We start from the raw sequence: 24,579 nt of genomic DNA on the forward strand, positions 1-24,579 counted from the left end.
CCGTTCCGCAGCATGTGGGATCTTCCCGGACCGGGGCACGAACCCGCGTCCCCTGCATCGACAGGTGGACTCTCAACCACTGCGCCACCAGGGAAGCCCCAATCGTACTTTTAATAGCTTGATGGGTTTTTTCCAAATCTATAACTTCAATCAAAATCTCGTTTTTCATAGCACTTGACACTCAAGTGGAAAAGTAACCGTGTCGAGCTGAGTGATAAAGGCAGCAGGGAGGTGTCATAGAGCACAGACCTGGAGAGGGACATCCGGGTACATGGTGCCCCAGTTGTGAGCAGGTTCGCCTACACTGAGGAGGAAACGTAACTGGATAGAAGTTTATTGATCTCTCACGGAAATCAAGTTTGGGAACAGGTCACCCGGAGCTGCTGTGGTCGGCTGGTCACCCTGAGGCCAGGTTCCATCCTCCCGCACCGCCACTGTGTCGCCTGTCCTCAGGGTCTCCCCGTTGCCCAGAGCTGGCCAAATCCCCAGCAGCAGGAGGGCCAGACGGGCAGGCCTCCAGCGGCTCGGGCTGGCAGGGCAGCTGCGTCTCACCACCGAGGACCTGGTGTGCGGCCGCATCTCCTTGCGGAGGAGCCTGGGTTAGCTGCCGTCTGGAGGGGGATGGAGGCGCTGTTGCTCAGAAGGGAAGGGGCGCGGGGCTGCAGCTGCGGTCTGTGCCACGTGGGGGCCTCGTGGACGAGGTGACCCGGCTGGCGTCCATCCTGAGCCAGGGCCATGTGCGCAGAGGCACCTGCCGACAGATGGAGACCCGGGGCTGCACCGAGGTGCCCGGCACTGCCGGCGGGCCTCCACCTCAGCAGGCTTCTTCAGCAGGGCACAGAAAGCCCAAATGAGAAAGAGAACCATGAATCAGTTTGACCATATTGAAATTTTAAAACTTATTTACCAAAACCCCCATAGATCTATTGGAAAGAAAAGCCACACGCTGGGAAAAGAGATCTGACTCATATAACCAGCAAAAGGTTTATAAAGATAATTCCCACAGCTCAGCAAGTCAGAGGCGTGGACTGGAAGGGCCTTTGCTGGGGGGCTGGGAACGCTCCATCTTCCTGAAGTGGGGCTCCACCCATGCACAGAAAAGTCAAAGCTCAGGGACGCAAACCCTTAAGATCTGTGCCTTTCACCGTGTACAATGGTCGTCATCTCGAATAAGCAGACGCAAGGCAGGAGAAAGGGGAGAGCGTGGGGACAAGCACCCTGGCCTGCCCCCTTCCCAACCCTGTGGCTCTACCACCCAGGGCCAGCGCTCGGCCCGTGAAGCTGCCCCCGCTCAGACACGGGGCCTGGGATTGGGGGTCAGGTTCCCACACACCCCCGACTTGACTGCAAATCGAGGGTCCCAGGTCGACCATCCGTGGGTTCAGTAGGTCGCTAGGAAGGCTCACCGGTCGGCCAGATGGAAGGGGTACGTGGGAGGAGGGGCCCACCCCTCAGCCTGGGGCGCTTCCAGCCCTGTCCTCAGGGGTCTCTGTGCAGACGGATTGAATCCTTGGTCCTCCCGGAACCACCCTCTAATCTTGTGGTTGGTTCCCCTGGCCACCAGCCCCTTCCTCCCGAGTCACCTGGTCAGCATGAATCCGGCATGGTTGAAAGCGGCTAGTCGCTCCGTATCACACCAGCAAATGGCCGGATGGTGCCACGAGGCGGCCAGCTCCTCACAAGCCCCTCCCGTCCCTGCCGTGGGGGAGTGAAGGTCCCCTGGGCCGTCCCCGTCCCTACGGAAGGCCCACAGCAGGTATGGGGAGGGCTGACCTGGGTCTTAGAGAGAGGCAGGGCCACCTCCCGCAGATGGTTCCAGATGGGGACAAGGGCAGTGGGCCGGCTTTGGAGTGAGGCCACGGTGGGCTGGGGTGGGGGAGGTGAGCCCTGCTGCTGGGGTCCATCTGGAGGGCAGTCCCGGGAGCGGCGTGGGGCGCGGGGTGGGAGGGGCCCGCGGGGGGCTCCCCGCCTCTGGGTGAGTTCTGTTGGCTGGGCCGGGCGTGGGAGGGAGGGAGGGAGGGAGTTCTCGGCACTGCTGAGCCCGGAGGTGAGGGGAGCAGAGACCACCTGCCGGAGGGCAGCAGCTTGACTGTTCAGAGCGCTGGGGGGCCGCCACCTTCACTGTGTGGGCGCAGATTCAGAGGTGGGCCAGGAGGGCGAAGGGGGGTTTTGGCTGTGCCCCCTGGGATCGGGGGGAAGGCTGTAGGTCGGCACAGGGGAGCTGGGCTGGGGACGTGCGTGACAGCACGGCCACGCTCTGAAGCCCATCCTCTGAGAAGTGACAGAGCAGGAGGGACGCCTGTGTGCAGACGCCTGTGTGCTGGGGCGCCAGCACTGCAGCCCCTGTGAGGCGGGGTCGTGGGGTGGGGCCAGTTTCCAGTCTTCACAGAGGGCTGCCCTGGGGCGGCGGGCTGCAGCGCACACCCTAAGTGTGCACATCCTCGCTGTTCCCCGGAAGGCTCACTGGCGGGAGATGCAGCGGAGTGACTGGTGTGCCAGACCATTGCCCACCAGGGCCTCCGCAGAGCAATTGTGCCTAGAGTTCGCGAAGCATGTGTTCAGAGCTAACGGCTTGTAACGAGTATAGGTTTCTGCAGGATCGCTGTTTTCAAGTTTGCCCCAGGGGTCTGAATGCAGCTTAGTACGGCCTAAACCCACAAAGAAGCTTCTGATTTACTTTAGAAAGGGTGCCCTGTGGTTTTCGTAAGCACCGAATGTTTCTTGCTTTTCCTCCCTAGATGGGAAAACGTGTGTTTTAATTTCCTCTTTAGAGCGGGGGAGGGATGGGATGTAGCAATTTGAGGATTTGTCCGTTCAGCTCCTATCGATCTGTGTATGCCAGGCGTGTAGGTTAAGTGCTGGGGTATTTCCAGTGAACTAAACAGTCCAGTCCCCCTCCACGTGGAGTGTATGTACGGGAGGGCGGGCGGTGGCGCACGGTAAGTGCTGCAGGAGGTTTGGGGGGCGGGCGGGGGCCTAGGCGGCTGAGGGAGGTCCGCCGCGAGAGGGGCTGTCTGCAGAGACCGAGGTGGGGGCACTAAGGCCGCGCAGCCCAGCACGGGGTGGGGTGGGGGCGGAGGTACCAGGCCAGACAGGATGGCGGGCACCGGAAGGGTGGTGCTTCCTGGGGAAAAGATGGGGTGGGTGGGAGGGCTTGCGCTGAGGAGTGGCCTGGCCTGGGTTTCCACAGGGTCACGCGCGACCGTCCGGGAGGGGCCCCGGGGGGTGGGGGCGTGTTTGCTGGGCTCCCCGTGGGAGGGGGCGGCGAGGGGGGCAGGGAGGTGACCTGACCCGGGTCCAGCAGAGGCCGTGGCGGCGGCCCCTGATCTATTCCGAGAGGAGGTCGCACAGGTTTGCTGGCCGCGGGCCGTTGACAGGGGTTTGGCCTGAGCCACGGAGCACGGGCTGGGCAGCTCAGGAGTTTGGGCCGCCCGCCCTGCTTACTGGCGCCGCGGTGCAGCTGGTGAGAGTGGAGCCGGGCAGGGCCGGGCCGGGGCTCTGAGGGCGGAGCCTGGGCCTTGCCTTCACGTCCCCAGTCCTCTCAGGGTCTGCCGGCCCCCAGGCCCCAGCCCTGTCCCCACGTGCTGTGCGGGGGCAGCTCCCCTGCGGCCTCCTACCCGAGGTCTGGGGTGCGGACCCGGTGGGTCCTGTGCTGGGCTCCCCGCCTGAGCTGGAAGAGCCCCCGCTGCCCCTCCCCCAGGACCGGCCGGCCTCCCCACCGCTTGCTCCCTGCCTGCCTGGCCGCGTCCCCTCCGGGACCCTCCCTGAGGTCGGCACCACCTTCTTCCTCGGGGACTCTGCCTTCCCTCAGGTTGATTTCCCTGAGTTTTTAATTCTTGGTTCACATGTTTGCCTTGTTGCCGCTTGCGCCCGTAGGACGGCCCGCTGGCTCCAGGGGCGCGTGGGCTGTGCCCCTCCGCTGCCCAGACTCAGCACCCGGCGGCGCGGGTGCCCGGAGAGCGGCCCCCCTGCTGTGTGTAGGGATCGGGCAGCGGCGTGTCTGGTGGTGTGGAGAGCGAAGCCCTGGAGGGTCGGTGGTGTGACGGGGTGGGGGACCCTCACACACGCCAGCCAAACGCAGGGTCAGGGCGGTCGGCCCCGCTGCCGGGGAGCAGGAAGGAATCCGTTCCCGGTCTCCGGGGGCTCGTCTACAGCTACCTCCGTATTTATTAGAAGTAATAAAATAAAGATTTATTTTTCCTTTTGATTTTTCTCACCAGAAACGTGGCTCGTTGATACCTTTTCCGAGCTAAATAATCTTCAGTAAATGTGTCATCGTGGGAAACATAAAGACAAAGATCGTGCCTGCAGAAGATAATTTTTAAGCAGATTTTTTAAAGTTTCAAACTGCGAAGTGGGTTATTTTTAACCGCTGCCCTCTTGCAGTTGGCTGACACTTGCACAGGGTGAGCGGTGCCGCATAAGCACACCGCTGTGGAGGGCGCGGGCCGGGGGGGCCGCACTGAGGAGCCTGTCCCTCTGCCTTCAGGTGGAACGTGGTGGGCATCCAGGGGTCCCTGCTCAGCGTCTTTGTGGAGCCGATCTACTTCTCCAGCATCATCCTGGGCAGCCTGTACCACGGGGACCACCTCTCCAGGGCCATGTACCAGCGCATCTCCAACATAGAGGACCTGCCTGCGCTGTACACCCTCAACAAGCCTCTGCTCAGCGGCAAGTATTTCGGGGGCGGCCTCCTTCCTCTGTCCCAGCACCTGAGTTTGCAGCCTGAGTCTTAGGAGGGAAGCACCAGAGGGAGGCTGCCCTGAGGCTATGGGGGAGCCCGGGCCAGAGCGGAAGGGATGGGTCATTTGAGTGAGTCCCTCGAGATTACTCTCTCTAGCTGATTGAAATTGCCATTTATGGGGAAACTAGAGCCCAGGCTCGGCACCTGTGTGCTTTTCTTTCACCCGTACTGGTGTGTGCAAGTCCTGTGTCAGTAGCAGAGGCTCACAGATGTTGTGAAGATCCCGCAGGCAGCGGCCGCCCGCGATGCAGCTGGGCCGGGCCCCGCGGGTGACGTCAGCACCGTGATGAGCCCTGCAGGCGGCCGGCGCCACACTCCCAGGCCTGCTCGCAGAGGTTGGCGATGGGGTGTGTGTGCCCATGACCAGCAGTGGTGTCTCTCAGTGGGGACTTGCCCCTACCCACCGTGCCCTGTGCTACCAGTTGTTTGTTGTTTCTCTTTTAGAATGTCAGTGGCTAACAGTAAAGTGAACAAGAGCTTTTGAATTCAAGGGTCCTAACTGCTCAGGTCACCTTTATTTAAAAGGACACAGTTAAGGTATTTTTATGCTTTTGGAAATATCGCTTTACCTACTCTTTTAAGCTAGAACTAAAACCGTAACCCTGAACTAGAATGCCTCTTGGTGTGCGAGTGTTTTGCCGTGGTCAGTGGTCTTGCTACTAGCCCATCTCTAACTAAGCAAAGCAACGTGGAACTTTATTTGAAAGCTTATCTCTTAGAGCACATGAATTACACAGGAACGAGAAAAACAAAAGTTGTTTTGGATCAAATTTTACAGCTCTCTAACTTTAACCGTTGTCTTTTAAGAAAAAAAAAAAACTGATAAAATTTGGTGGTTGAAATTGTAGCATCCACACCCATTGAACTTCCACTGGTAGATAACGACGTAAGTGTACTTTGGTGTGTGTTGGTGTGTAAATTTCTCACGAGTCAGAAAATAATTTTCCCTGCTTAGTCCGTGTTCTACATTTGAGGAGAGAGTGCTTTGTTTCATCACAGCCGTCGCTTGTCTCTTACGTTCATAGCCACCGAAAACATCGTGTGTGAAACACGCGGCATGCAGGAGGCGCTCAGCAGTCGTTGCTGACTAGTGCCCTGTTGCGTGGTGCTTACTAAGCGGGGTTGCTCCACCACTGCGACCTAAGAAGACAGGACCATTTCGCTAAAGGACTATTCCAAGGTGTTGAAAGGGTAGCTCACCTGTGAAAGTCAGATGTGTTTCACCACATCATAGGTATATGAAGTGCATCTGTATCTGTGAAAACGGGGAAAAATAGTGTTTCAGTTGGCGCTGCACCACATATGTTTGTTAAAAACGTGAAATTATAAATAAGGAAAGAATCTGCTCTTCCTTCTTCCTCCCTGGTATCATCTCTGACCCCAAAGCCTGGGGCCCACAGGTACCACTGCGGGTGTCGTCACAGACGAAAGGATTCGAACAGCAGAAGTCTGGAGGTGGGGGGGTGTCAGTGTCTTAAGGTCTTGGGAGGTCACACTCCTTTGAAATGGGTCCCACAGCAAAGCCCTCAGAACTTTCTCACAGTGGGTCCCACAGTTAGTAAGTGCCCGGGACAGGGGAGCACCCAGCACACGTGAGTTGTCCCGTTCTCGTCCTCTGGCCGTGCACACGTGGTGCGCATCTGTGTGTTTAACAGTTCGCGTCGTGTTTGTCGTTCCTTTTTCACTTCACGGTTTATCACAGATCATTCCCACGTTGAAAAGAGAATGAAATGTGACAGCAGCGAGAGAACCATAGTGTTGGAAGGGAGCAAGGAAAACGGACCTGAACGCCGTGCAGAGAGAGGCTGACGTAACTAAACAAGGTTTCCTGGAAACCAGAGCAACTCTCGGTGGACTTATTTAAAGACTTAGCAGTGAGCTGTTTTTGAAGATGCTGTCGAGGTTAAAATGAGAATTTTATTTTAATTTCAGCATAAACAGCATGCGTTTACTTTCGGAAAGAATTTCCTGGTGGTGAGCCTTTGCCTTGGACGCTCACGTGATGCTCTTCCCCGGCCTCCTGAGCTCTCTCGTTTATCCTTTTCAGATTAGTTTCAAATCCAGCACCTGCACGTTTCAGGACAGTTCTGGCTTCTCCACTGGACCCCTGAGTCTGAGCTTCTCGACTGGCCCAGTTTGCTGTCCATGTGCACTGGGAGAACTCAAGAAGAAAGACCAAGGTGCTGGACTGGCCCAGTGCCCCAGCTCCAAGGGCCGTGGTCACAGCCAGGCTGCCTGGGGTCACGGGGTGAGACTCCCCCCAGTGCTGGTTTTACTGCCAGCGATGTCACAAAACAGGAGCATGCAGAGGAAGAGGCCAAGATGGGGAAGCAAGGGTGTGAGCTCACCTCCCCGTGAGCTCCACAAAGATACCTCCACACGGAGCACTCCTCACTGAACACTAGCTGCAAACTGGCAGGAGGATGGCTGTACAACCAAGGCTGCAAGAACGAGACACACGTAATTGGGTGGGACGGGAAGCAGAGCGGCGGGTCACGACCTGTGCCCCCGGGAGGAGACTCAGAGGAAAAGGGAGATCGCAGGGCCGACACCAGCCCTGGGGAGTGAGTCGTGAGAGCCACAGACAGGGCATCCTAGTCCTGGGGCCCTACATGTAGGAGACAAGCCTCTTGTTCCTCGGAGAGCCGCTGGGACAGATGGAAGGGCTAGAGAAGCCTGGACTCCCCGCTGTTGAGGAGCACGGGTGCTGGCTGACCCCACGTAGGGAGGGGAGAGGTCTGCCTTAGTGATGCTTCTGTTCTGCTCTCCCCAGCCTGAGCGAAGTGACCACCCTGGCCCTGCCCACCCCACACCACACCTCGGCACTGGACCTAGGGCAGCCAGGACCTGGGAAAAGACTTGATCTGAGGATGCAGAGGTGACCCAGAGGCCTGGGGTGTGGTCTGGGTGGGGTGATGTCAGCCACTGTTGGTGCTTACTCAGGTGGCCACCTGAATTCCCATAACTGCCTCGGCACATGTCCCAGCCCAAGCTGAGTGAACACCCCAGCCCTGCCTACTCCACTCCACAGCACAGCACTAGACAGGGGAAAAGATGTGACCATGGGCTGCATCTGAGCAGAGCTGCAGACGCCTACACAGGCAGCATCAGACCTCTGTAAGCACACAAGCCCCTTTGGCTTCAGCACTCCCCTCCCTTGGGGCAAAGTACTCAGTGCAGGAGATGGAAAAACACACACTTCAAGGGCACAGAGCCAACTCGAGCCCAACCCTCAGGGCTTCCGCTCCAGCAGCTTGTTTGCTGACCTCACCCCTGACAGGGTGGCGATGGCCACTGAGCAGAGAGGAAGTCCCACCTCATACCCTGCCCCGCACAGGCTCTAGCCCCTCCATCTCCAGCCACATCCCCTCCCAAGGTAACAGTGGCCAGCATACCCTGAGGAAGGATGTGACTGGTGTCCACGTCAAATCCAGCCCTCACGGCAAAGACACTGGGCAAACAGTCTGTATAGTGATGCCCCCACTTGGGATCACCCCTTGAGGACCCCATAGGTAACTGCTTCAGGTAAATGCACAGAGACAGGGAACGTTAAATCAAATGAAAAGGCAGAGGAACTATTCTCCATTGGAAAAAAGAGAAAACCCCAGAAAAAATAATGTAACAGAAATAAGCAATTTACCAAAGAATTCAAAACATTGGTAACAAAAATCCTAACTGAGTTAGGGAAGAGGATTGCTCTAAACACAGATCTTCTTAATAAGGAACTAGAAAATATAACAAAGACCCAGTCAAAAATAGATAATTCAATATCTGAGATTAAAAAGCGTTCTAGAAGCCACGAGTAATAGGCTAAATGCCACAGAAGAACACATAAGTGATCTGGAAGATAGAAGAATGGAAATCACCCAATCAGAACAGTAGACAGAAGGACAAATGAAAACAAAACCAAAAAACGAGGAACATACACGAGATCTCTGGGATAACATCAAACATGCCAACACTCGCATTTTAGGGGTTCTAGAAGGAGGAGAGAGAGAGAAGGGTATCGAAATTATGGCTGAAACTTCCTAAACCTAAGGAAGGAAACAGATATCCAGGTACAGGAAGTACAGAGGGTCCCAAACAAAATGAACCCAATCAGACCCACACCAAGATATATAATTAAAATGGCAAAAGTTCAAGGTAATGAATTCTAAAGGCAGCAAGAGAAAAACAAGGAGTCAGTTACATGGGAACCCTGATAGGTCTGTCAGCTGATTTCTCTGCAGAAACTTTGCAGGCCAGAAGGGAGGGGCATGATATATTCAAAGTGCTGAAACCTGGGATACTCTAACCAAAAAGGTTATCATTTAGAATAGAAGAAGAGATAAAGGATTTCTTAGACAAGCCAAAACTAAAAGAATTTGACCATACTAAACTTACCCTAAAAGAAATGTTGAAGGGTCTTCTCTAAATGGAAAAGAAGTAAGAATATGTAGGAAAGAGAAGATCCCAATAGGAAAGGCAAATGTATAGTAAGGATTGAAGATCACTTAAATAATCCAGTATGTAATTAAAAGACAAATGTGACTACAATATACAGTAAAGGGATAAACGTGAAGGTGTAAAATATATCAAAAATACAAAATGTGGGCGAGGACAGTAAAAAATGTAGCTCTTTTAGAATGCATTTGAACTTAAATGACTCAGTTTAAATGAAGTAGTTATGATCATGGGTCAACATATAGGAACCCCAAGGTAACCACAAATCTAAAACCTACAACAGGTACACAAAAAGAAAGGAACCCAAGCATACTACTAAAGAAAATCAAACCACACAAGGGAAAGGAAAAGAAGAAATGAACAGGGAAGAACTACAAAAACAACTGGAAAACAATAAGATGGCAATAAGTACATACCTGTCAATGTTCATAGTTAAAATGTCAGTGGACTGAATGCTCTGATCAAAGGACATAGAGTGGCTGATTGGATACTAAACAAGACCCTTCGATATGCTGCCAACAAGAGACTCACTTCAGGGTAAAAGACACACACAGACTGAAAGTGAGGAGATGGAAAAAGATATTCCATGCAAACAGAAACAACAAGAAAGAGGAGAGAGCAATACTCATATCAGACAAAATAGACTAGAACGAAGGCTATAACAAAGACAAAGAAGGGCATTATATAGTGATAAAGGGAATCAATACAAGAAAAGGATATACTGTTCCGTAACATATACACACCCAATACAGGAGCACCTAAATGTATAAAGGAAATACTAACAGACATAAAGGGACAAATTGACAATAATACAATAACAGTAGGGGGCTTTAACACTCCCCTCACATCAATGGACAGATCAGACAGAAATCAGTAAGGCAGCAGTGGTCTTAAATGACACAATAGACCAGACTTGGTCTTGGATTTGATTGATATCTATAGGACACTACATCCAAAACCAGCAGAATACACATTCTTCTCAAGTGCACATAGAATGTTCTCCAGGATAGATTAATACTAGGTCACAAGAAAAGCCTTAACAAATTTAAGAGGATAGAAATTATACCAAGAGTTGTTTCTGACCACAATGTTGTTTCTGAAATCAACTGTTGAAAGAAAAACAGGAAAAGAAGAAACACGTGGAGACTAAACAACATGCGACTAAAAAATAGTGGGTCAATGAGGAAATCAGAAAATACTTCAAGACAGATGAGAATGGAAACACAACTTCCCAAAACCTATGGAATGCAGCAGAAGTGATTCGCGGGGGAAGTTCATGGCAATACAGGCCTTCCTCAGGTAACAAGAAAAATTTCAAGTAAACAACCTAGGCTACCATCTAAAAAAATTACAAAAAGAAGAACAAACAAAACCCAAAGTCAGCAGAAGAAAGGAAATAATAAAGATCAGAGAAGAAATAAATAAAAAAGAGATTTAAAAAAAATTGAAAAGATAAACCAAGAGCTGGGTTTTTTGTACAGATAAACAAAATTGATAAACCTTTAGCCAGGCTTATCAAGAATAGAAAAAGAGAGAGGATCCAAATAAACAAATTAAGAAATGAGAGAGGAGAAATACCAACTGATACCACAGAAATACAAAAAAAATCATAAGAGAGTACTATGAATAGTTATATGCCAAAAAATTGGACAATCTAGTGAGAGATGGTATGCCAACAAATTGGACAATCTAGTGAGAAATGGACAGATTTCTAGAAACATACAGCCTGGCAAGATGGAGTCAAGAAGAAACAGATAATTTGAGCAGAGCAATCACTAGAAGTGAAATTGAATTTGTAATTTAAAAAAAAAAGGGCTTCCCTGGTGGCGCAGTGGTTGAGAGTCCGCCTGCTGATGCAGGGGACGGGTTTGTGCCCCAGTCCAGGAAGATCCCACATGCCACGGAGCGGCTGGGCCCGTGAGCCATGGCCGCTGAGCCTGCGCGTCCGGAGCCTGTGCTCCGCAATGGGAGAGGCCACAACAGTGAGAGGCCCGTGTACCACAAAAAAAAAAAAAAAAAAACTCCCAGAAAACAAAAGTCTAAGACTGGACAACTTCACAGGGGAATTCTACCAAACATACAAAGAACATACACCTATCCTTCTTAAACTATTCCTAAAAGTGGAAGAGGACGGAATGTTCCCAAATTCATTCTACGAGGCCACCATTACCGTGATACCAAAACCAGACAAGACACCACAAGAAAAGAAAATTATGGGCCAATATCTTTGACGAATATAGATGCAAGTATCCCCAACAAAATATTAGCAAACCAAATCCAACAATACATAAAAAGGATCATGTACCATGATCAAGTTGGATTTATTCCAGGGTCACAAGGATGGTTTAAAAGTCACAAGTCAATCAGTGTGATACACCACACACCACATCAACAAAATGAAGGATAAAAAATCACATGATCATCTCAGTAGATGCAGGAAAAAGCATTTGACAAAATTCACCATCCATCATGACAAAAACTCTCATTAAAGTAGGTATAGAGGGAATATACCTCAACATAATAAAGGCCATTTATGACAAGCCCACAGACAACATAATACTCAGTGGTGAAAAGCTAAAAACCTTCCTACTAAATGCAGAAACAAGACAATGATGCCCACTCTTGCCATTTCTATTTAATATAGTATTGGAAGTCCTAGCCACAGCAATCAGACAAGAAAAAGGAATAAAAGGTATCTAGATTGGAAGGGAAGAGGTAAAACTGTCAGTATTTGCAGATGATGTGATAATTTTTATAGAGGACCCTAAAGTCTCCACCCAAATCCTATTAGAACTAATAAGTGAATTCAGCAAGGTTGCAGGATACAAGATTACTATACCGAAATCATTTGTGTTTCTGTACACTAATAATGAAATATCAGGAAGAGAACATTTTAAAAAATAATACAATTTAAAAATCACATCAAAAAGAATAAAATACCTAGGAATATACTTAACCTAGGAGGTGAAAGACCTGAAAACTATAAAATATTGATGAAGGAAATTGAAGGTGATACAAAGAAATGGAAAGATATCCCATGCTTTTGGATTGGAAGAATTAATATTGTTAAAATGGCCATTCTACCCAAAGAAATCTACAGATATAATGCAATCTCTATCAAAATACCCATGACATTTTTTCACAGAACTAGATCAAATAGTCCTAAAATTCTTATGGAACCACAAAAGACCCTGAATTGCCAAAGCAATCCTGAGAAAAAAGAACAAAGCTGGAGGAATCATCCTCCCTGACTTCAGACTATATTACAAAGCTACAGCAATCAAAACAGTGTGGTATTGGTGCAAAAACAGGTACATAGATCAGTGGAACAGAATAGAGAGCCCAGAAATTAACCTACACACCTACAGTTAATTAATCTTCAACAAAGGAGGCAAGAATATACAATGGAGAAAAGACAGTCTCTACAGCAAGTGGTGTTGGAAAAGCTGGGCAGCCGCATGTAAATCAATGAAGTTAGAACACACCCTCACACCATACACAAGAATAAACTCAAAATGGTTTAAGGACCTAAATGTAAGGCCTGAAACCAAAAAACTTCTGGAAGAGAACATAGGTGGAACACTCTTTTTTTTTTTTTAAATAAATTTATTTATTTTATTTATTAGTGGCTGTGTTGGGTGTTCGTTGCTGTGCGTGGGCTTTCTCTAGTTGCGGCAAGCAGGGGCTACTCTTCGTTGCAGTGCACGGGCTTCTCATGGCGGTGGCTTCTTTTGCTGTGGAGCACAGGCTCTAGGCGCGCAGGCTTCAGTAGTTGCAGCACATGGGCTCAGTAGTTGTGGCTCGCGGGCTCTAGAGCGCAGGCTCAGTAGTTGTGGTGCACGGGCTTAGTTGCTCCGTGGCATCTGGGATCTTCCTGGACCAGGGCTCGAACCTGTGTCCCCTGCATTGGCAGGCAGATTCTTAACCACCACGCCACCAGGGAAGCCCGGTGGAACACTCTTTGACATAAATTATATGGTATTTTCTTGGATCAGTCTCCTAAGGCAAAAGAAATAAATGCAAAAATACATAATGGTACCTAATTAAACTTAAAAGCTTTTGCATAGCAAAGGAAACCATCAACAAAGTGAAAAGACAACCTATGGACTGGGAGAAAGTATTTGCAAATGATATGACTGACAGGGGGCTAATAGCCAAAATATATAAACAGCTCATACAACTCAATATCAAAAAAAAACAAAACAACCCAATCAAAAAATGGCCAGAAGACCTGAATAGACATTTTCCCAAAGAAGACATACAGATGGCTAACAGGAAAAAATGCTCAGCATCACTAGGTTTTAGAGAAATGTAAATCAAAACCATAATGAGGTATCACGTCACACCTGTCAGAATGGCTGTTATCAAAGTCTACACATACCGAATGTTGGCAAGGATGTGGAGAAAAGGGAACCCTCCTACACTGCTGGTGGGAATGTAAATTGGTGCAGCCACTATGGAGAACAGTATGGAGGTTCCTCAAAAAACTAAAAAAAATAGAACTACCATATGATTCAGCAATTCCACTCCTGGGTATATATTAAAAAAACCCAAAACACCAATTCAAAAAGATATATACACCCCAGTGTTCATAGCGGCACTATTTACAGTAGCCAAGACATGGAAGCAACCTAAATGTCCATTGACAGATGAATGAATAAACAAGATGTGCTGTATATACACATATATGTCTATACACGCACACACACAATGGAATATTACTCAGCCATAGAAAAGAATGAAATAATGCCTTCTGCAGCAACATGGATGGACCTAGAGATTATCACACTAAGTGAAGTAAGTCAAAGACAAATATTATATGATATCACTTATATGTGAACTCAAAAAAATAATACAAATGAATCTGTACACAAACAGAAATAGACTCACAGACATAGCTAACAAACTTATGGTTACCAAAAGGGAAAGGGATGGGGAGATAAATTAGGAGTATGGGATTAACAGATGCATACTACTATGTATAAAATAGATGAACAACAAGGATTTACTGTATAGCACAGGGAGTTATACCCAATATCTTGCAGTAACCTATAATGGAGTATAATCTGCAAAAATACCAAATCACTATGCTGTACACCTGAAACTAACGTAATATTGTAAATAAACTATGCTTCAATTTAATAAATAAAAGTAATCTATAAAAAACTTTTTAGAGTTAAAAATAAGAGCCGACATCTTTCTTAAATAAACCAAATACATGTTTTTAAAAAAACAGTAACAAACAAGGCAGCATCTGGGAGCGAATCCTGACGGATCTGGTCTGAGTTCAAGGGTCTCTGGGGAGATGGTATGGGAGTTGGGTTGCGGGGCGTGGTGCTGTCAGACCAGGACAGAAAGCTGTACCGCCTGCCAGGGGAAAGCACGTGACTGTTGATAATTGGTGAAAAGAGCTGCTTTTGTGTCAAGACAGTGAAGCCTTAAATGAGAGAGAGAATATAAATATGAATAAGAATGAGTGTGTATGTGTTTTCCAGGCAGGAATAGGCGTGGGTGTTTTTCTCCTTGCCCCGGTGTCTAGAATAGGGGTATCCATGCTGTGTACGCATCCTTCTAGGACAGAATGACCCCCGAGGAAGCAGGAGGGACCAGGTTTGGACCCAGGGTGTGAATTCTTCATTCTTCCTTTTGTCTCTTATACTTTCTGGCCATTATACCTTCTCACTATTATTTTCTTCCCCTTACTTTTGCTGAGTTGATTAAATTGTCTTTTTCTCTTTTTTTGTGCTTGTGGTTTGGAAGTTTTAAATCTTATTTTGTTTTCCCCAGTGATAACCCTTAAATTTTTATTTTTTTAAATTTTATTTATTTATTTTTGGCTGCATTGGGTCTTTGTTGCTGCGCGCGGGCTTTCTCTAGTTGCGGTGAGCGGGGGGCTACTCTTTGCTGCGGTGCTTCTCATTGCGGTGGCTTCTCCTGTTGCAGAGCATTGGCTCTAGGTGCGTGGGCTCAGTAGTTGTGGTGCACGGACTTAGTTGCTCCGCGGCATGTGGGATCTTCCCGGACCAGGGCTAGCTAGAGCCCGTGTCCCCTGCATTGGCAGGCGGATTCTTAACCACTGCGCCACCAGGGAAGCCCACCCTTAAATTTTTAAAAGTGGTTTAAATATATTTGATTAAAATTTAGCATGAAAAATTAATCAGTATTTGTAAAGGTCACAGCTGGAGAAGAACTACAACCTCAGTGTTGTTTTCAGTCCACATTCTTCTCACCCTCATCCTTCTAGATTCTGATGTCATCTTGAATTTTAGGAACTTTCAAAAAGCCCTTCCTAATAAGCCTTCCAGACCTATTATCAACAGTTGTTTGGACAGCAGGAGAAGTGGCACACATCCTCCTCTAATCACTGTTTCCTGTACCCGTGGACTCCTCTCTCTTCAATTCCACACTCAGGTTTATTTTTCATTTTGCTGAAATACGTCCTTAATTTAGTGGACAGAGTAGAGTTGTTTGTTGATTGCTTCCTGTTTGATTTTTGGGAAAATGCCTGCGCAGACGGTGCTCTGCATCGGAACGTGCCTTCAATCGCTTGTCTGAGGACCGCAGACACCTCGAGCCTGGCCCTGCCCTGAGAACCCCAGCCGTCCTCCTGTCTCCTGTGTCGCTGAGCCACCTCGATTTTCTTTCCGTCCTGGGACCCCCTTTTGTTTTACCCTTGAGGCATTAAATTTATCGCTTTCCCCTAAAATTCACAGGTTTCAACAGATAAAGCCTAGGTGTGCGGCCGGTTTTCCTTTTTCCTGCTGACGACTGTGAACACTTTGATCTGGGTAATGGAGTCTTCAGGTCAGAGAGATTTTCTTCCGTTTTATCCTTTGCCTTTTTCTGCATCTCTCCTGGGGCAGAGCTCACAGGTCTCGTCCCGAGCCTCCTGCTTCACTGTGTCCTTTGGTCTGCCCTGCTAGAGACCCCCCGATTTGCTCGCTCACGGCCGTGCTAGGGGCCTCGCGCTCTGAGGGACCAGCCTTTGATGGGGGAAGCTGTCGAGACCGTGTGGAGGCCGGTGCCCCGGGACCTACCGGGCGTTGTCACAGCTGTTCACTCACAGTCGCCTTCTCCTGGCTCTGATCCCCGTTCTGAGAGAAGGCGCCACATCTCCAATTAGGTTTTCAGTTGGTGGCCAAAGAGAGAAACCTTCTGGTAACTGAACTGTCTAGGGACGCTTCCTGAGAAGGATGAGGTGTCCCAGGTGGAGTGGATGGCCACTGCCTGTTGTGGATACACGTGACCTCAAAGTGTGTTCTGAACACTTGAGAGCCTATGGGATGTGATTGGCCTGTTGCTTTTTAAAATTCTCTCTGTGTGGGTGTCTTTACCTATTTCATTGATGACACTTTTGAGGATTTTTCAAAAATAATTGCTAAGCTTCACTGAGCACCGTCTTCAAATCGTATCTCAGGGCAGGCACATGCTCCTTCCTGTCATGGAACCCGACCCCTCACACCTGCCCTTGGATCCTCCCCACCCTGTGCGGTGTGTTCCCCATCACCACTGCCCACCCCCTTCCGGGTGCTGCTGCAGCAGGGCCCCCGGAAGGTCACGCGCCGCTCAGAACATGGACCTGGCCCAAAGTGCCGCCCGCAGGGCGCAAGCGCCGCATGTCCCTCCAGGCGTCTGCCGCCCCCATGCTGCCCAGGTGTCCCCCTTTCCCTGCGTCTGCACCAGCAGGTGGAGTCCCCGTCTGGCCCCCCAGGCACGTTGGTGGGGAAGGGACTTTCCCTTTCGCGCACCAGCCCTGTGCGGTGCTCGGGGCGAGGCCGGCCTGACCCCCTGTCCGTGCGATGGGCCCGCCTTCCGGCCGGCTTGCCAGCAGCACACACGTCACCTTCTGGACCAGAGCGCCTGGGCTCCTTCCCGGAGTGGGTGTTTTAGCCACCCCACCCTGGGCTCGTGCAAGAAGGGAGTCTGATTCGGCCCGAGGTCCTCTGCGCGGAGCCGTGGCCCCATCTGGGACTGGGGAGGACAGCAGGACAGGTGTGTGTGGCCACCTTGCCCTCACAGGCTCGTGCTGCCCGCTGGTTCCACCCCCGCTCCGTCAGCTCAGGGGGCCTTTATGAACGAAAATCAGAATGGAAGTCTCGAAGGTGCTCTGCTCCAGGGGCTGCTGGCTCGGGGCTCACGGCCCCGGCTACACGGCCCGTGTCACCATCGCTGTCGGGTGCTGTGTACTCGGTTTCCTTCCGCTTCAGCTCGACTCAGGTCTTTGTGTATGTGCAGAGCAAAGACCACTTTCAGTCCAGACTGTAACTGCACATTTTCCTGACCGTGTAGCAGTTTCTGTAACGGGAACCCACAGTCACCCTGCATGTCTGTTACTCTTCGTTCTGTGTGTAATGCATTTGATTACATGTTACTGTGTGAGGAATGTAGGAAGTATCTTTACAAGGGAAGTAAGGAAAATATGAGTGCCAGCTGAGTTTCCTAAGTGTTTACTTGTATCAGTTATTAGGCCAATTCCCAGGTTCTCTGTACTTCTGCTCGAAAAGTTCTGATTCAGCACACTTAATTTACAGCAACAGAGAGGCTCTCATTACCAGACAAAGTTGTTCTTCTTTTATTGTTTTCTGCACCATGGTCTGTGATTAACTTACTACCCTGGTTCTTGCTTTGCAGCCCCGGAAAGATAAGCTTTTCTTGGTGTCCATACTACAGCAGTGTTGGCCCCGGAGGCTCATAGAGATAAGCTCTTGGGCCCATCTGGGGCTCTCTGCTCCAGGAAGAGTGTGTGGTTAGTGTTGGAACCTTGGGCTAGCTGTTTTCTCTTTGCCTTATTTTCTCCATTCTTGCTAAAGATGGTAGTTTACTCAGCTTAAAATAAATTTTAAAAACTTGAACAATTGACCATTTCTAGTTTTAATGTAAAATGTTGTAATTCCAAGGTTTAAGTATCATTCAACAGTAACCCTTGATTTTGACCTTGTTGTAGAAAAGTAATGGAATTGCAAAGGAAAATAATGTAATATAAGCATTATCCATTTATTCATGAAAGATTACCCCACCAGTTGTACCTAAACAGACTCCCCCCTTCCCCCCACACCCCTCCCTGCCTTCCCCCCACACCCCTCCCTGACTCCGTGCTTGAAAGGCTGTGGCCTTGAGTAAGCTCAGCGGCAGCTTGGTGACCTGCAGGAACCGACTGCACACCAGGCAGGTGGGCTAGTGACAGCCGCCCACGACCCAGACACCTGACAACTGCCGGGGGAAAACCCCAGAGCTCAGAGCAGGCGTATCCTGGCAGCAGAGTGAAACGAGGAGATGCTGAAACCAGGACTGCATTGAACTCCTAACAGGCTGGCTGTCCCATGCCCTGGGGACATCTAGGAGGAGGCCGGAGCTTCCTCCACTGGAGTCCGGCGCGTGGTGAGGCCCCCAGGCCAGGGCCAGGCTGGGCTCTGGGCTCTCCCTGGAATTGGAGGCCCATCCCAGAAGGAGGCACAAGAGGCCATGCAGACTGCCTCTGTTCAGCCCCCAAGCTGTTTACTCACAAAACACGAATGAACAGCTGCTGTCAAGCTTTTGAGGAAAGTAAACACAAAGGAGGTGATCTATGTAAGAAAGCAGAACAACTAAGAGGAAGTGACTCCGAAAACAGAAGAGGATAGAAAGAATAAACCTCACTAACTTGGGGAGAGTACTTAGCAAGTATAGAAATCAAATACTAATTTGAGGGTCTGAGAAATACTCATTTAATGAATATCGAGGCAGGCAGCACCGGTCAGTGCTGTGGGGGCGGGGGGGCGGCACGGTGGCTGCCACGGGGGAGGGGCAGTGACAAGGAGAGGGCGCGGGGGGCCCCTCTGGGGCCAGAGGCTCAGTTTACTGAGCAGATGCTGCCTACGGGTTGCTCACTGTGAAAAGTTGCACACTTTGTTATACTTCAGTTAAAACATTCACGGAAGGTGAAATAACTCAGCGCTCACGTCTTGGAATGAAAAAATGATTCAGCAGTTTAATGGAGAAGGCAGAAACCTGGAAGGAACCCTGAAGCTTTTCTCAGAACTGGGTCTGTCTCCCTAGGGGGTAGTTTCTAAAGTCCCTGCGCTGAGCCCCGAGGCTGGCTGCAGGGGAAGGGGCAGGCCTGGGGCACGGATAGAGGGGCTGCCCCGGGTGCTGGCTTTGCTCTGAGGAGGATTCCCGTGCTTCGTGCACATCTGAGAAGGCAGGCGGATGGCCGGGCCTGGAGTCTGGAGCAGAGGTCAGCCAGAGGTCGGCACTGGCGGAGGGGGGGGGACCTGCGCTCCCTGCTCTGTCCACGGGGTGTGCTTTCCACCCAGCCTCACTGGGGGGGCTCCGACCCCTTCCGCCTTCAGACTCTTCTCTGTCTTTCGGGGGATGGTGTGAAGCCAGTCGGTAGCTGGCTGCCAGCTGGACCGCCTCCGTGGGGCTCGGAAGAAGACCTCAGAGGAGGCCACTGTGGCCAGGAGGACTTAGGTGTCCGAACAAAAGATTAGTAGGGGCTAGGCAGTTCTGTGGTTGAACGAGTAGAAGGCAGGGCACCTCTTTTTCTTTTTTATACATTTAGTTTATTTTTATTTATTATTTTTGGCTGCGTTGGGTCTTCGTCGCTGCGCGCTGTCTTTCTCTAGTTGCGGCGAGCAGGGTGTCCTCTTCGTTGTGGTGCACGGGCTTCTTGTTGCAGTGGCTTCTCTTGTTGCGAGCATGGGCTCTAGAGCGTGTGGGCTTCAGTAGATGCAACGCGCAGGCTGAGTAGTTGTGGTGCACGGGCTTAGTTGCTCCATGGCACGTGGGATCTTCCTGGACCAGGGCTCGAACCCGTGTCCCCTGCATTGGCAGGTGGATTCTTAACCACCGCGACACCAGGGAAGAATGCATCTCTTAATCTGCACTCCTCCTGTGGACAAATCATCTTTTTTTTTTTTTTTTTTTTTTTTTTTTTGCGGTACACGGGCCTCTCACTGTTGTGGCCTCTCCCGTTGCGGAGCACAGGCTCCGGACGCACAGGCTCAGCGGCCATGGCTCACGGGCCCAGCCGCTCCGCGGCATGTGGGATCCTCCCGGACCGGGGCACGAACCCGTGTCCCCTGCATTGGCAGGCGGACTCCCAACCACTGCGCCACCAGGGAAGCCCTAAATCATCATTTTTAAAGTGTCCATTTAGCGACCCGAAGTCACCCTGTGATTCCCTTCAGGAGCTGTGTTAGAGCAGGTCATCCAGCGTGTGGTCCACCCGGCCCGAGCGAGCTCCGCTCGGTGCCTGAGGCTTGTCCCCTGCATGGGGGCCCCCCCACCTCCGCCTGCCCCTGGAAGAAGCCCTGGGCGACCCTCCGCAGGTGCCCCCGTGGGGCAGCAGCTCCCCGCCGTGTCCGTGGGGGTGGGGTCTGTGTTGAATGTCAGGACCCTTTAAGAAGCCCCGGCCAGTGCTGCTAACAAGAAGCTTCTCCGTCATGTCCGGATGTTAGTTCAGAACCAACCACCCCCTCCTCCTGCGACCAGCCAGTGACGGGGTAAAGGGGAGGGCGGACAGAGCGGGTGCCCACTCCCTCCCCCGCACGCCCTAGGGGAGGGGAGCATGGACATCCCGTTAAGCGTGCGTCGTCCCTTTAAATGAATCTCCCGGAGGCTGGTGGCTGTAAACATGAATTTTCTTTATTGTCTCTTCCTGCCGCTTTCAGAGGAGCTGCTGTTTTGCCCTGAGGAAGTGAGGCTTCTGAGCGAGGCCTGGGCGCCAACTGGGGGCTGCCTGGACCTGCTGTCCTGGCTGTAACGTTCTGTGCGAGGGAGGAGTAGATGGCCACCAAGAGCGAGGGCCGGGCTGAAGCCCCCTGGAGGGTCCAGGTGCAGGCCAGCTGCTGTCGTAGGCGCTGTGGCCTTGTGTCTGCCGTCTGCGGGGTTGAATGACCGGGCTCTACATGCAGGGGGGGCGGGGAGTGTGCATTCAGTCCCCGGCGGCGACCTGAGCGTGTCCCACTTTCAGCCCCAGGACGTGAGCCTCGGTTGGTCAAGACAGGAGGGTTGAACCCTGCTGAGGAGGCACCGTCTCGCTCGTACACGCCCCTCGAGAGCCGGGTTTCCTGGATCTCTCGTGTCTTGCGTGTGAGGCGGGGGCTGAACTCGCCTGGCCCCGGCGGGCAGCATCTGAGCGCCAGGCGTGCTAACAACAGGAGCACAGCCGTGTGGGCCCCTGAGTCACTCCTGGAAGTGGGGCCCCCTCCACCCAGGTGTCTAGAGGTTTGGCCCCGAGTGAGCTCGGGAGCGCATGGAGTCTCGGGGTTGGGGGTTTCTATGGGCCCACCCGCCTCCCTGCACAGACAGGTGTGTTTCTGGGCGGCAGGGACTGGGGCGGGCTGCTGGGAGGGCAGGCGCGCCTGGCCAACCGCTGTCGGGCCGCGTCCCCGCAGCACGCACGCCGGGCCCCGCGTCACCCGCCCCCATCTCGTTCTAGGCATCAGCAACGCGGAGGCGCGGCAGCCGGGGAAGGCCCCCAACTTCAGTGTCAACTGGACGGTGGGCGACTCGGCCATCGAGGTCATCAACGCCACCACAGGGAAGGACGAGCTGGGCCGCGCCTCTCGCCTGTGTAAGCACGCGTTGTACTGTCGCTGGATGCGTGTGCACGGCAAGGTACTGAGGCGCCCTTCCCCACCAGCCTGCCCGGGCGGCCGCCCCGCGCCTGGTCTCTTCTGGGTGCTCTTGGCTGACAGTCTGGCCCTGGCTCCTCAGATTCGAAGCAGGCTCGCCCCCCACCCCAGACTCCCACCCCAGCCCGCCGGAGCCTGGGGCTCGGCACTCCCGCGGAGTCCTCTTCGGGGCCCGCAGCTCGGGGCGCCCTGGGTCCCACCCGTGTGTTTGGAGGGCTTTGGTTGGGGGGTGGGGCTTTGCAGCAGCACGGCCCTTCTTCCCCACACAAACGCCCCTCTAGTGAGTCAGTACGTTACCAGCTTCCATTTACTTGTAAGTCGGGTCAGTAGCTTTTATTTGTGATGGGCAGAGGTTGCTGCGTCCCCGTGGCGGGACCCTCACCCGCGCAGGGGGCCTTGGGTAGCTGCCCTGCTGATTCTAAGATCTGCACAAAAAATTTGGAGGAGGTGGGGGGGGGGGGGCTCGAGTTCTCCCTGTGACCAAACGGCAGAGGTGGTGTTTGTTAAAGACATGCAGGTGTGAAACGCGACCTTGGGGTCACTTGGGGCTGAGGACGCAGACCCTCGGGGTGTCCAGCGTGGCTCGTGTGACACGGTCCCTGGGGATGGCACTGTCCCTTGGCTCCCCCCAGAAGCAGCACTGTTTGAAACGCCGTTTTTTGAACATCATACTGAGTTTCATTTTCTACCGTTATTGCTTAAACAGTTGCACTTGTTTTTTTTTAAATCTTTCTACAGGTTCCCTCCAACTTACTGCGGTCCAAGATCACTAAACCCAACGTGTACCACGAGTCCAAGCTGGTGGCCAAGGAGTACCAGGCCGCCAAGGCCTGTCTGTTCAGAGCCTTCATCAAGGCCGGGCTGGGCGCCTGGGTGGAGAAGCCCACGGAACAGGACCAGTTCTCACTCACACCCTGACGGGTGTGCAGCGCGGCCCCAAACCTCGCAGCTGAGCCGGGGCAGGTGTGGGATGTGTGGGAGCTGGGCGCGCGGCACCGTCCCCGGGGCAGGCGCGCGGGGCGCGGGGTCTGGCGTCTGGGTCCCGTGTCACCACCTGGCATCTCTCTACAGCAGTGTTCCCCCTTTTGAATCATCCAGTGACTGCTTTCAACCTCAGTTTACATTTAGAAGTTGAGTTCTACTGAGTAGGGCTTCCTGAAGTTTAGGAAAAATAGGAATTACTTTGTGTGAAATTCTTGAATAATTAATTTATTCAGAACTAGGAATACGGTTTATAAATAAGAAGTAACTGTGTCAGGTCACTCTTACGCCACATGACTTTGATTGCAGAGAAGCATTTATATACGGAGGGAGTGAGGAAATAGGTAGGAGGCAGTAACCTGAAGAAACTGTACCCCTGTCCACACGTAGGTCCCTGTTCCCCGTAGGCGCCTCCCTGGGAGAGGACTCCCCGCGCGGAGCCCACGTCCACAGCGCAGCGACCCGTGGTGGGGCGCATGGCGTCGCAGCCAGGTCCCTGCAGCCTCCAGTGTCCTCTAGAAGTTTCTGTGCTCCTCGTAGGACCATATCATGGAAAATCGTCTCCCGGTTGACTTCTAAATAATCAGAGGTCAAACATGGTCAGTAGGCCTGGCCATTCATTTGGGTTTTTTAAGCAGTATTTAACTTTTAGGGACTAGAAGGGATCCACAGGGGCTACTGCACAGTAAATCACCTAGAATTCCCTCTGGTCCTTCCTCTGAACCTCCTGGATGTGAATGGCTGTCCCAAGATCTTCACAGGATGGAAATAGAGCTAAGGAAGTAGGTATTCATTCTTGGAAAATGCCACTTAAGGCATATTTTCTAATCTTTCCAGCTTTATCAAGGACATGTTTGAAGTACAAGTGTTCAGGCTGAGAGCTGGCAAGACACAGTGTTGCTGGTGGGGTCTCGACCAGGTTGGGATGTTGGTGTCACGGCAGGGAACGGGGGGTGGTCTGGAGTCGGGGGTGCCCGGGACACTGCTCGGCACCCCACAGCACACAGGCCAGTCCCAGGCGGGCCGAGCGAGCCGGGGGTCAGGGCAGGCGGGCAGGTGGGGACCTCGGGAGGCCGCCCCGCCCTGACGCAAAGGTCACAGCACACTCCTCCCGCTTCCATGGAGGGTCGGAGAGGAGCTTGTGCCCTTTGCTGAGTCAGCACCAGTTCCTGGTTCTGGGGGGTCTTGGGGGTACCATAGGCAGAGAGGGCCCTCCAGCCAAGTCCAGGCGCCAAGCTGTGTGCCTGGGTGTCCCGTGTCCTTTATGGGCTCAGAAAACTCAGAGCAGGAACAGGACGGCCACTGGCACTTTGGCCCAGAGCCCGGGCGCTCAGAGTGGGAGACGTGGTCCCAGAAGGTCACGTCTCCAGGTGTCTCCGCGTCCGCATGGAGACTTGAGGTGCTGCGCCCCGTGGGTGCGTGCAGGGCAGGGGGGGAGGGGGCCACACTGCCGGGGCCTGGCCGGGTCAGAGGACGAGCGTTGCCTGTGCCGCCATCTCTGCAGGGCGTTTTCTTGTCCCGACCCCGTCGGCACAGGGCTCGGGCCCGCGTGGCCCGGCGGGGCCTGCTGTGGTTTCACCCGAGAAAAGAAAGGTGTCTGGCGGCGCCCCCCGACCACAGCAGTCTCCTGCACACTCAGAAAAGACATCTGTGAGTCCCTGCATTTTTATTCTTCTCTCTATAAATGGTATTTTTTCTAATGGGGATTGGGAGATGGACTTAGTTTTTAAAAAATATGTGGATTTTGGTTACAAAGTCCAGAGGAATGATACTGCACGTGCACACAAGCAGGCC

The 24,579-nt window shown here is 52.1% G+C and overlaps 1 protein-coding gene across 1 annotated transcript in view; it reads left to right on the forward strand.

Annotated features, from left to right (window-relative positions):
• The window catches only part of ADARB1 (adenosine deaminase RNA specific B1), a 113,837-nt gene extending 89,617 nt beyond the window's left edge, over positions 1-24,220 (forward strand). The window contains exons 9-11 of the mRNA XM_082654187.1: positions 4,490-4,675; positions 21,616-21,787; positions 22,543-24,220. Of these exons, the coding sequence (XP_082510313.1) occupies positions 4,490-4,675; positions 21,616-21,787; positions 22,543-22,722 (538 nt within the window). The 3' untranslated portion in view covers positions 22,723-24,220. The remainder of the gene's footprint in view (positions 1-4,489; positions 4,676-21,615; positions 21,788-22,542) is intronic.
• Positions 24,221-24,579: the final 359 nt, after the last annotated feature.

This window comes from Grampus griseus (genome assembly GCF_964374135.1).
Source record: "Grampus griseus genome assembly, chromosome: 5".
Taxonomy (NCBI): domain Eukaryota; kingdom Metazoa; phylum Chordata; class Mammalia; order Artiodactyla; family Delphinidae; genus Grampus; species Grampus griseus.